The 12,372-nt window shown below is 34.6% G+C and overlaps 1 protein-coding gene across 1 annotated transcript in view; it reads right to left on the bottom strand.

Annotated features, from left to right (window-relative positions):
• Nucleotides 1-4,573: 4,573 nt before the first annotated feature.
• The window catches only part of LOC129229427 (muscle M-line assembly protein unc-89-like), a 141,897-nt gene continuing 134,098 nt past the window's right edge, over nt 4,574-12,372 (bottom strand). Inside the window, exons 3-4 of the mRNA XM_054863733.1 lie at nt 8,708-8,989; nt 4,574-4,792 (exon numbers count right to left, since the gene is read on the bottom strand). Coding sequence (XP_054719708.1) covers nt 8,733-8,989 — 257 coding nt within the window. The 3' untranslated portion in view covers nt 4,574-4,792; nt 8,708-8,732. The remainder of the gene's footprint in view (nt 4,793-8,707; nt 8,990-12,372) is intronic.

Raw genomic sequence — 12,372 nt, 5'->3', positions numbered from 1 at the left:
GGAAATTTTACTGTTTTTTCATCATTACTTTTTTAAACTAAGTTTTTTTTAGGAATAAATTATAGCCTATGTTGCTTCCGGATAAGGTAGTTATCTCTGGTAAAAAAATGATTAAAATCTGTCGAGTAGTTTTGAAGCTTAAATAGCCATTTATGTATATAGATTAAAAGCTAGTTTCTTTTAAAACAGTCTTTTCTATTTGATCACAGGAACTGAATGTCGATCTTTTACTGAAGGAACACCACCATTTTTACGCAAGTCGAGACATTTTGAAAAATTCGCCGATTTAGAAAAACACTTTCTCAAGTGTGGAGATTTGCGGCATGACAACTTGCAGCCTAACCTATGATATATTGTTTAGCCTCTTCATAATTTGCTTCCGTTCATTATTTACAACATAGTTTTTATTTACTTGATTTCCTCTTGTATTTTGATTATTTTAAAAACAATTTTGTGGTCAAATGTTCTTTTCCTGAAAATCTTGCATGGAATTATATTCCTAGCATTACACGAGTGATAATGATGTCAGGGTCCACGAAAGTCGGTCAGGCCTAGTTGGAACCTAGAGCAGTAAAAACTGTGTGAATTTTAAAGGGGAGGGCTTCGGCGATCAAACTGATAAGCACATGCCTGTTATTCAGTCAATCAGGGGGAAGGGTTAATTGACTCCACGGGATTTTAGAAACATAATATAATTATGGATTTTGCTAGTGTTTCCAAGCTTTTCCCCCATAAAATGCATTGAATTCATGCCCTTTTCCCTCTCCCACCACCACCTGGAAACCTTTAAAATGACGGGTCTGCTTTTTGGCTCTCGGTGGTCCTGACGATGCCATATGAAAACCAATTGCATTGCACTTATGAAATTTACGATGCTATTTGTTAAATATTGAAGCTGTGAAACGCAAACATTCAGCTTTGAAAAAGTCATACTCTGAACTAGATCACGAAGCACAGGATGTGTCGTTAAATCTTTGGTTGATGAGATCTTTCGAGAGGCTTATTTAATAAATGCTGTTATTTTGAATTTTTCCAGGGGGAGGGAGTCAAAACGAATACATTCAATGTTTTTTTTTTTTTTCGAAAAACAGCAAAAATCGACCCCGAGCTATCTGAAAATACATTAATTTTTCAAAGTCGGCGGCGATTTCTCCGTTTGATTTCACTAAGCTTCATTGAGAAGGGGAAGTAAATTCTAGTGTCTGCGAAATCGCTGTTAGGTAAGTCGCATTTCTTTGCATTTCCCGTTGCCAAATACCAAAATTAATTAATTAAATATTTAAAATGAAAAGAAAAACAAATTACCTCAACGATTACTATTTCACAGTAAAAGACGGGGGCTGCGGAGTCGGAGTTGAAGTCGAACTGATTTTGGGGGAGAAGGTGGTCGAAGTTAGAGTCGAGAGTTGAAGTATTTAAAATTCCAAGAGGTCGGAGTCGGTCATTTCCCCTCCAAGTCTGCATTTCTGGCAATCGCTGCGGGAGTCAGAGTCGGAGTTAGATTGACTTTTGGATTCATGAGTCGGAGTCAAGTGCCCCAAAATTCTAGGAATCGGAGTCGGAAGATAGTTATTTTCTCTTCGACTCTGCAGCCCTAGTAAAAAGATTTGCGCTATGAGTTCTTGACATTTTCATCCATTCATATTTATCTTCGACGTGCGTCAATGTTAAGTCCTCTACGAGTGATGGTATTTCGGTTTTCATTAATAACTTTTTTTCTATTTCTTGAAACTAAAAACTAAAAACTTGTATGCCATTCACATGTAATCAAAATAAATAAATAAATAAATAAATAAAAGACTGTAGTAGACGCCGATTAATTGAAATCAGTGGTTAATTGAATCAACCACTTTCTGAATCAAATTGTCAAAAACAGAACAAAATCCAAACTGTATTGAATTAGCCGTTTTATTGAATCCGCAGTTTTTATGAAATCAAACTGTTTAGAACAAACGTGATAAATACCAAGCGGCGGCCACTGTATATGTTCCTTATCTAGAGTTTTTTCCAACAAAGTGTGTTTGAAGCAACAAAAGAAAGTTTGTTTGAATCCGCCTATTCACTCTAAAGTTATTAATTAGAGGGGGGGGGGGGGGGAGAGGACAAACAGACTGACACACACATATTTCCCCTTCTCAAAATCCTACTTTTCAATTTTTAATTTGATAATTTTATTTCATTGCATTATTCCTTTTTTACTTTTTTGTGTTTGTTTTTAGAAATATTTTAATGCTCCATTACACCTTCTTTCATGCTTTTTTCTTTTTTGTTTTACTTTACAGACAAGTAGGCTAAAAACGAGGCTTGACTTATATTGTGCGACACGTTTTCGCCAAGATTCATTTAATTACCGACACTCTTAGCGATTCTTTGACGCCAAAGACTGTGTACTAATATTTACGGCTTTGTCTATAACAAACAAAATAAAATGATTACATTCAAAATTCGCCAATCATGGCTAACACTCAATTATTGAAACACATTTCCAAAAAAGTAAAACACAATTTTTTGGCAAGAGGACAAGCTTAAAAATTTTAATAAAATGAAAAATAACCTGGTAAACTAAATAAAGCAGACCACTAAACAAGGCCAGAGGCGTACCTAGAGTTGATGAGAGTCTCGCCAGGAGTGTAATAGCAAGAGGGGCGGCAATTTGTCAAGATTATTTTAAGACAGTATTACATTTTTAAGGTAAAACACTTCCATAATTTCTTTTGTAGAAAAACTAGATAGAATAGAGGTAGAAGGAAAAAATCGCTAGATTTCAGAAAAAAAAAAAAATAATAATAATAATAATTTGCGTGTATGGCTCATTTTCTGGGTCACTATAATACTTCTACTTAGCAGTGGTGTATCTGGGAGGGGTGAGGAACAGCTTTCCGTCTCGGATGATCCCTCTTTTTCGGTAAGGGGATTCTTTTCGGCATTTTAACTCTCAATGAGATAAGAAATCTTTTGAAGCGTTTTCCAAATAAGATTATAAAAAATAAGATATTTTCTGTAACAATTTAAAATTGGATAAAACTTCTTCCACAAGATCATCTAAAACCACATAATAGAATCGCAAAACCGTAAAAACTACTAAAATAAAAAAAATAACGATTCCAAAGATCAGCTAAAACTGCGTTTTTAAAGTAACCGCTTCAAAAAATTTCTGGGGGAGCGTTTCCTCCTCTTTCACCAACGACATTAAAGATTGTCTTAAATTTTGCTTCAACTTCGAAAATTTTCCGAGGGACAACCCTTGAAAACTCCTCCACCTAACATCATCGACGGTCTGCTAAAATTATGTTTTTGGAGCTTCAGTTTCAAGTTTCAAAAGCTTCCAAAGAATACCTCGAATTTCTTCTCCTTAACCATCACGTAAAATCATCTAAAACTGCGTTTTCAAATTATAATTTTAATATGGGTGCCTACTCGGAGGAGCCAGAAGAGGGTTTTCACCAACATGTGATGGACTTTGAAAAACGTTACCAAGGGCAGCATAATGAGATGGGAGATTATATTTAGAGTTTAATACGAGACAGTTCGTACAAACATAATAAAATCTCCAAAACTATTAATTTTTGAGCTTAATTTTTTTTTTATTTTACGTTTACGAGCTGTTATTTAGTGTATTATTTTTAAATTAAAAGCATTAGTGTTCAGCAAAAAATTTCCTTTTTGAGTCATTTAAAAAAAAAAAAAATCCTGTATTTCACTTCAGAATTCAAAAAAATCCTCTAGTTTCTACAATAACAAACTTTGATCAAAAAAATTATTTTTTCCTTTTATTAGAAACATAAAACAAATCACAATTTAATACTCAGAAGCCAGACACAAAAATCATGTCGGCCAATGCAATTTTTGCAGTCGGGTGAAGTTTTTTATTTTAATCTTATATTCTAAAGTTAACACATTCTTTATTTTAGTAACAAACTGAAATTAAAAAAAGCAAGGAGCGTGAGATAGATAAACAATATGGATTGTGCACTGTAAGCAGAGAGCCAAGGCGGGCCCCTCATCAGTTCGGACTTCAGACGCCAACCCTCATTATATCTTATAATACTCCGATTCTTAACCGAGTCCCTGCAAGTGCCGGCCCCCTAGTTTCCATTAAGTTTAAATGTCTCCTCGTTGTGGCTGCCCGCGGAAGCTGTTTCAGATATATTCGGTTGTTTTGCAGTGTCGCACCAATTTGAAAATATTCATCTATACTGCGTTCACGGAAAAGATAGACTAGAAGAAATGCGCCACTTGGTGACATCAATGACATGTTTGGGTTGAACAAGAACAAATGGGAGCCAAGACGTCGGTAATAGTATTGGTTTGCTTCTTTTATTTTTATTCCAGAGAAAATACTTAACAGTATCCCCATAGTATCAAACCTTCTGGTAACTTGTTTATTTACTTTCGGTCTCTTTTCCGTGAATACAGAACGAATCAGTCATTTATTTCGAAATTCTAAATAAATTTAAAGACATCTTATTCTTATGCAATTTCTTTAAATTTACTTGGAATTCAATACCAATGAATATCTATGAACTCCATGAATGAAGCACAAAGCCACATATTAAATAAGAAATATCCATTTTAATACAAGAATAGAGAAAAATACATGAAACTGCGTCTTTAATATACAAAAATGAAAGTCCTTTTCAGCGCGCAGCGAGCCATTGAAGCAGCCTTTGTGAAATGATGGAATCTTTCTGAACCCGTAACCGATTTCGTTTATGAACATTGTTTTCCGGTATTCAAGAAAGATCTATTTGTGGTTGACGTCATTGAAACCTAAATCTTCGAAAGTGAAGACCTGCAAGAAAAAGAAATATGCATAAAATACTTTTGTGTGATAATGCAATAGTTAAAAAGTAGTAACTAGTTCGCTAACTATCCAAATCCTATAGCAGTAATGGCAAAGACTTCTGTATAAAATGCAGTAGACCCTCGTTTTACGCGGAGTTACGTTCAGCGGAAATGCCGCGTAAACCAAAACCACGTAAATTAAGACTTAATGGTAGGGTTAAAATAGGGGTTATAGGTTCCATACATAAAAAAAAACCTTCATTCTAGGGATGACTAATTTTATAATAAGTTTAATGTGTACTTATATCGATGTATGCATAAAGAAAACAAAAAATAAATTGAGTGTTTATAAAAAGGAGCTGGCTATGGTAGTCTTATGGCAATCCTTAAGAATTCTTCTCTGTAGTAGGTCTTTGCAAAGCGTTAACGCATCCATGATCACTTGCGTCATTTGCAGGATATAATCTTCCTTCCCTAACAAATCAGAAAGGTCATTAGCTATTATCATGGAATGGCTCAAAATTTCCAGTGTGAACATACTTGGTTGCGTGTCATCGATGTCGGTATCCTCGTTGGTTTTATTTTTTTTTTTTTTTTTGTCCTCCTCGGTCATTACTAAACACTATTCTTCCTGTGAGTTCTGAACTGTATGAGTTTAATAACTGTACTCCTGGAATGAACTCTGGAAACATACGCATTAAATGTTTCCAGTGCTCCAGCTCGATTATTAACAGGCCGAAATGCAGTTTATTACGTGTAAGCTGAAATCTCAGGAGTTTGGATTTTGAAAGAGGGAAAAATTTCTATTTGCACTGCCGCATACGCGTAACACCAAAACTCATCCGCGTAAAATAAAATGAAGTTGTCAAATCTTAAACTAAGTAAAATAAACTCGCGTAAAACGAGGGTCTACTGTACATAAAGGATTGCCCATTATCATATTATGTAGTTTAACAACGTAGTAAAAATTTGTTAAAGCAATGTCGGAAATTTATCGTATTGCAATATCGAAAGAACTTTACACGAGTTACATCAGTCTGTAACATCGTTTCCTTTGAGCTACATACAGGGGCGTGGAAGTGCACGGGAGGGGGAGGGGGGCAACTGTTGGTCCCGGCCCGAGCTTGAGGAGGGCCCGAGATTTTTAAAAAGAGGGATACAATATACATAGGGACGTAGGGATGAACAATATGGAGGGAGCCCGCAAAAATCATTTGTGACTGGCCCCAAAATTTCTGTGCACGCCGCGGGCTACATGGGCAACTCTCACTCCTTCTCTTGTTTACTAGAGTACACATGCTATTAAAACTCACATTATTAAAAACATGAAAAATTTTAGTTTGTATCTAATTTTGCTTTCCGCCCCCCGTTTTTCAGACAATTTTCCAAGTACAGACTAATGACAAAATGGCACGTCCTTTTAAACTTTTACAGGGGGCGGGAGGGTTAAAGGGTAAAAGTTCAATTCAAATTGGATCCAAAAAAAAAAAAAAAAAACACGCTTACTTATTTGTAAATACATTAATTTCTCCAGAGCAGGGGGAAGGACAATGGACCCATCCTGATTTCCTAAATGACAGGCCACTTAAAAGGTAACAAAGAATAACTCATTGGTATAAGTTACTGCAACCTAGGGTAACGGCAGCAGTAACAGACAAGGCTCCAGTAACAGACAGTTGTAAGTTTGGACTTTAATAATAAGAATTTTAGGCGGGTAAAACTGATGGTTGCTGCTGCCCATGAATACGGTGCAACCATCTAGTGTTGTCAGAGTGAATTTAATGAGCGAGATGGTATTTACAAGGCAGTGGTGGAAGGTTATGAACAACTATCACAAGGTCAGTTTGTGTTTCATGTTCATTTGAATTTAATAAGGTTTCAGATCTAAAAAGAAAAAAAATGAAATTTTGCATATTTTGAAGAGAAAAGGGGAGTTATGTCCATTACTCACCCTTTCATCATCCTATCTGTTACTGGGTATCATCAGAATTGTCGGTGTCTGTTATTGGGAGTCGGACCGTTTTTCGAAATTGAGCAAATAATAATAAAATTAACTAATTCAGAGGATCCAAAAGCAGCCAAACGTTAAATGAGATGAAGGTGCATGAGAGAAAAATAGTTTAAGCAGTTTAAATAGATTAAAAGGCTCGGAAATTTGAGATAACCGGAGAGCGATGTCTTGAGCATGTCTGGTTCTGGCGCCGTTACCCTACTATTTAGCTTTTCATTCATCATTAAAAAAAAATTCAAATGTCATATTTGACTGAAAAATGCAATTTGAATCTTGTCCCTCAGATTTTAGTCATAACCATTCCATCAGGATTTTAATCGCGAAAAGGATTTTAGTCATGGCATTCAGCATGAGCAGAATGATTCATAGGCATGTGTTATGCTATTACTTTATGCAATTGTAAATGCTATTGCTTACTTCAAGAGCTTGCATTTAGCTGTTAAGTCACACTACAGTATTCAGTATACGTACAAGACATTTAACAGCCAAATTTTGAAAAAGAATTTTTTTTTTCACTCTGAAAATGCAAAAATCAAAGTTATCAACTATTTTAAAACTCTTTTTTGTATTTTCACACTGAAAAAAAAAAAAAAAAAAAACTAATATTTCGAAATTTAGCTGGGTAATATCTTGTACGAAACACTGTATACTGTGAACTCTGTAGGAAATTTTCACAATCAATTTTTGTTGGGTATTTCTTAAAGATTCCATACCGACCCCTTCAAGGACTCCCAAAGTTACAATATAAGTTTAAATGGAAATTATAAATTTCCATTGCGAAGTTTTTGGCTCCTAACAAGCAGATTTTTCCTAAAACATTTTAGCTAACTTTCAGAAAAATTGACAGCATACAAGAGAACATAGAGGGGGGGGGGAGTCGCAAAATTGTAACAGTTTGTGACAAAGGGGAGGGAGGGGAAAAGAAGAAGCGTGACATCACGCATTTTTTACTAGAAAATGCTCGGGAAAAATAGCGTGACCTGCGAAGGGGGAGGGCAAGTATAAGGTAAAGTGTGACACTTTATGACAATGGGAGAGGGAGGGCAAAAATGTTGAAAAAAAATTTGACATCATTTATGAACAGCCTCTTTTTAGACAATCCGGTAGTAACCCTACGCCAAGTCACAGTCAACCAAATCACTACTCCACTGAGCTAATTATTTTTCTTTCCGATGCGTTGGTTTCCTAGATACTTGTGGTTTATGAAAATTGGGCAAATTTGAAGCCAAAGATGCAGAAATTGGTTTCAGAAAATCAAATACACACATTCTCATTAATAAAAACCATAAAAAAATCATGACAACAATGAACCGACACTTGGTTCGAAATTTTTTGCTGTTTCGCAAGTTTTCCTTTATTATCTGGGAAAAAGTTCGAAAAACTTACATAAGTTTTGGCCCGCGAGATTAATTTTTAAATGATAGGCGGCGAGCCGGCGAAAATAGGCAGTAAATGAATGAAATACCACAAAAATTAAAATAAAAAGTTATGATAAAAAAAAACACACAATCGGAAAGACAAACCTTTACAAAAAATGAAAATAAATTAAATTAAAATAAATGAATAACGTAAAAAAAATGCATAAAGGGAATGAGCATTAAATTAAAATAAATAAAACAAATTAAGGAAATTAAACTTAAATGAAAACAAAAAAATAATAATCAAAAAAGAAAACAAGATCGTAAAAGCATATCTTTCAAGAAAATCACGATTTCGCAAAAACAAACCCTTCACGAAAAATTTAACTGCAAAATAAGATTGAAGTAAATGAAAAAAACTCAGCTAGAGTAAATGAATTATCTTTAAAAAAAACACACACACACACATTTGGAAAAGCATATATTTCACTTTCGCAGCACGAAATTATTGGAGTTCATTTTAGAACATTCAGATTCTAAAAGCTCATAATACCTTTGAGCAAGACATGGGTGCATTTTCAGAAAAGCAAATCTGACGTTCCTGCAGATAGGGACCACGAAGAGATGATTTCCGGATCTGCTGGCTTCAGCATCTCTTCTTCGACCTCATCCTGACTGATACGGGTGTTCTCCTCCTCCTCTTTGTTGTCCTCCGTCGCGTCCTCCTTCCTGTCGGAAGGGAGGACGGGAGCCGGGGGAGGCCGGAACATGCCCGGATGGAAATTGTCCATGGTGCGGAGAACGCTCGGGGTGTAACTGGATAAAGCTCCGGCACCTAAAGTAAAAAAAAAAGCACATTAGCAATGAATGAAAAAATGAACTAGTTTTGCACACACTGCTGCACTTCAAATTATTATTATTTTTTTGTTAACCGAAAAGAATAATTGAACAACAAAATCAGCTTTTAAAGGGTTCAAATTATCAGTTTGAATAAAGATTGATAGTTTAATGGCATTAGCGCTAATTAATAGCACCTGCGAATTTTAGGAAACTGCTGACCGGTGAGTGGAAAGTTGTTTTAAAATTGCTATTAAAGAATAAAAAATATCAGTTTGAATCAAGATTGATTGTTTAATGGCATTAACGCTAATCAATAGCACCAGTGGATTTGGAAAAAGTGGTAACCAGGGGAAGAATGAAACTAAGATTTTTAGTCGCCTCTTTTTAAATATTTTGTCGCCATGTGGTGAATGTTCATCACTAATCTGGATCTTTATTTGATGACACATTTCTTTTTTCAGTCGGAAGGGTGGGAGTAAACTGGATTCTGATTTGCGGCTTAAACGATTCCATTTGTTAAAACAGGGGTCAAGAAAGCCTATTTGCGTTGCGACAACAATTACTAACGTTGTGTCAATCTTCTCAATCAATTTATTTTTATAACATTTACATCTGTGGTAACACCCCTCTTTCAGAGTCTCTATAATCCACAATACAAGAGCAGATTCCGATTTCATATTGTTTGCATTTTTCTTAAACACTACACTGCGAGCTTCGTATTAAACCTAAGGTCTGGACTTTTACGGATTGCCTTCTCGTGACTTTCTAGTTGTTCAAGCGTATTAAGAATCTGTACCTTTTCTTAAATTGAGGCAAACTTTCGCTTTTTGTTTCCATCTTCAAACTTTAGATGAAACAGCATGCCTAGACGCCACAATATTTCATCACCTTTCATATTTAGAACAAATCAATGAAAAGTGAGGAGTGGTGATATATACACACCAATAAAGCTATGTTTATAGTGCTGTGTGTGGGGACTTGCACTGTCAGTGATGCTGAAAGGATGAAAATTGATTCACGAAGTCAATGTTTAGGAGTCAATAACAAAGCCGAAACTTAGCATGACGATTCCCTTCCAAATAATTTCGTGTTGAGATCGAGTAATTCGCTTTAGCTCTAAAATTCGGTGCTCCTGAAAAACTCGCGTTATAGCCATTTCGTGTAAGTCGGATCGCGTTGTAGCGGGAGTCGACTGTACTTGCAATGAGTATACACCCTTTAACCCCCCCCCTCAAAATGAAGGGCCTGTCTTTAGTCTTATACAGTAATATTCCCATCAATTTTTCTGAGGGTATACTCCCAGTAATCCATTACGCTCAATATGTGTATGCGAACTGCAGCCCGTTCAAGTGTAAAATAATCTATATCATATACCTTGCACGACAGCTCAAAGTTGAGGTACTGGTCGGGGTTTTAAAAAAATGTTCGTGTAAAACCCAGTGTGTCAACAAAAAATACTTTTGTTTTAGAAATAATGTTCTACGTAATTCCAAGCGTCATTTTAGTAATCCTTGTTGTAACAAATGATTTTATGGTACGTTTCCATAAATTAGATAAATTGCTTCTTTTTCAATTTAAGTGTCAATCATTAGTTTATTTATAGAATACCTATTTATTTCATTTAAGATAAATTATTTATTTTATACTTTAACTGTCTCTCATTAGTTAATTTATAGAATACCTAGTTATTTCATAGAATAACTAGTGAAAGTGTCAAATTAATAACATATTACACACTTTAACGGACACGATCAGTAATAATTTATTCATTTCTGGATGGAGAAGAAATGTTTTTACATTTTTGCAAAGAAAAAAGTACTAAAAGCAAGGAAGTTCTAACTTCAAAGGGGGAGCTCGAGCCCCCCCTTGCCCCCCTTTATGGGCGCCCTTGATATATATATATATATATATATATATATATATATATATATATATATATATATATATATATATATATATATATATATATATATATATATATATATATATATATATATATATATAATTAAGCAAACAGAATTACAAATATTAAACAAATTATAAATAACAAATGATGATAAAAAGGAAAAATGCAAACAGCTATTAAGTAGGAATAAATAAAGAGTGAATCCAGAGCTCATCAGCCGTGGAGGATTCAATAATTATGGTCAAAAGACCAAAATTTTAACTATAAACTAGAAGAGAATGTTTAAGCTCCAGTACATGTAATATAGAGTAACAATGGGCAAACGCACCACTTGCTAAACTAAAAACAATAAACTAGAGCTCAAACCTAAAACTAAAAGCAGGGGGTTTCGTCTCGACTAATTAGGAAACTGTTTGCATTTTTCCTTTTTATCATCATTTGTTATTTATAATTTGTTTAATATTTGTAATTCTGTTTGCATAATTTTATATTTACTTGGCTTTTTAGTTTTGCTGCGTTGCGCATCTATGAGCTCTTGGTGTGGTCTTTTCAATATTTTTCACTTTTATTATATATATATATGTCATTATACGAAGATTTTTGAAGCTTGAGGTCTATATGTCTAAAAAATGTGTGTCACTATATGTCTAAAAAATGTGTGAGAGTATACGGCGTATATGGAGTATTATACTCTATGGGAACACCACTGGTCTCACAGCAGCTATGTTTAAACATTGACGGATGGCGTTTAGGAGAAGAATCAATTTTCCAATAAAAGAACGAAAAAGAGTTTCGTTCTCAGCAAATGAAAGACGTTCCCAGCGAGAAGCATCTCGTTTCTACTAAAATATTCTTCTACTAAATTTCTACTAAAATATGGATACAGCCATTTACAGTATACTCCCGATTACCCGCGAATCATTTAACAATCAGGTACGTGTATCCTTGTAGCAAAAAGGAAACAACAATGGCCGCTTTTTTTTTCTTTGTCGAAAAATTGTAAATTTAAACCCAGTTGTTTTTGTTTTATTTATTCGCTTATTTATTTATTTATTTCCTAGAAAATCGCCCGTCATGATATGAAGGGTGAAAATTGTTTCTACATTTGAACGAAGCAATTGCCTGTTTGGTGATATTTTAATGGTTAAAATTTTAACCCTGACATCAGTGGAATAACCCTAAACTCCAGTAGATAGCGTTAATTGTTTTGGTTTCTTCGTTTTCCTAAAATGAAAGTCTTACCAGTAAAACAGTTAAGTTACCGGATCGAGTTCAACCTTGTCACAATAAAGCCTTTCCCTGCATGTTAAACTCTGCCAAATCATATTATCAAGTTATCATGTCGTGGCGCGAGTTTCATTGTTGAAACACGTGGATTACTCGATCATCGGCTATTATTTATATGAGGATTAAGTTTTTTTTTAATCGTACATACACTTGTTCTTTATTGATGTTTAGTTCTGTTCGGTAGA

Source organism: Uloborus diversus, chromosome 9 (assembly GCF_026930045.1).
Source record: "Uloborus diversus isolate 005 chromosome 9, Udiv.v.3.1, whole genome shotgun sequence".
NCBI classification, from domain to species: Eukaryota; Metazoa; Arthropoda; class Arachnida; order Araneae; family Uloboridae; genus Uloborus; species Uloborus diversus.
The sequence above is the reverse complement of the archived record's forward strand: the minus strand, read 5'-3'. Positions and strand labels throughout refer to the sequence as shown.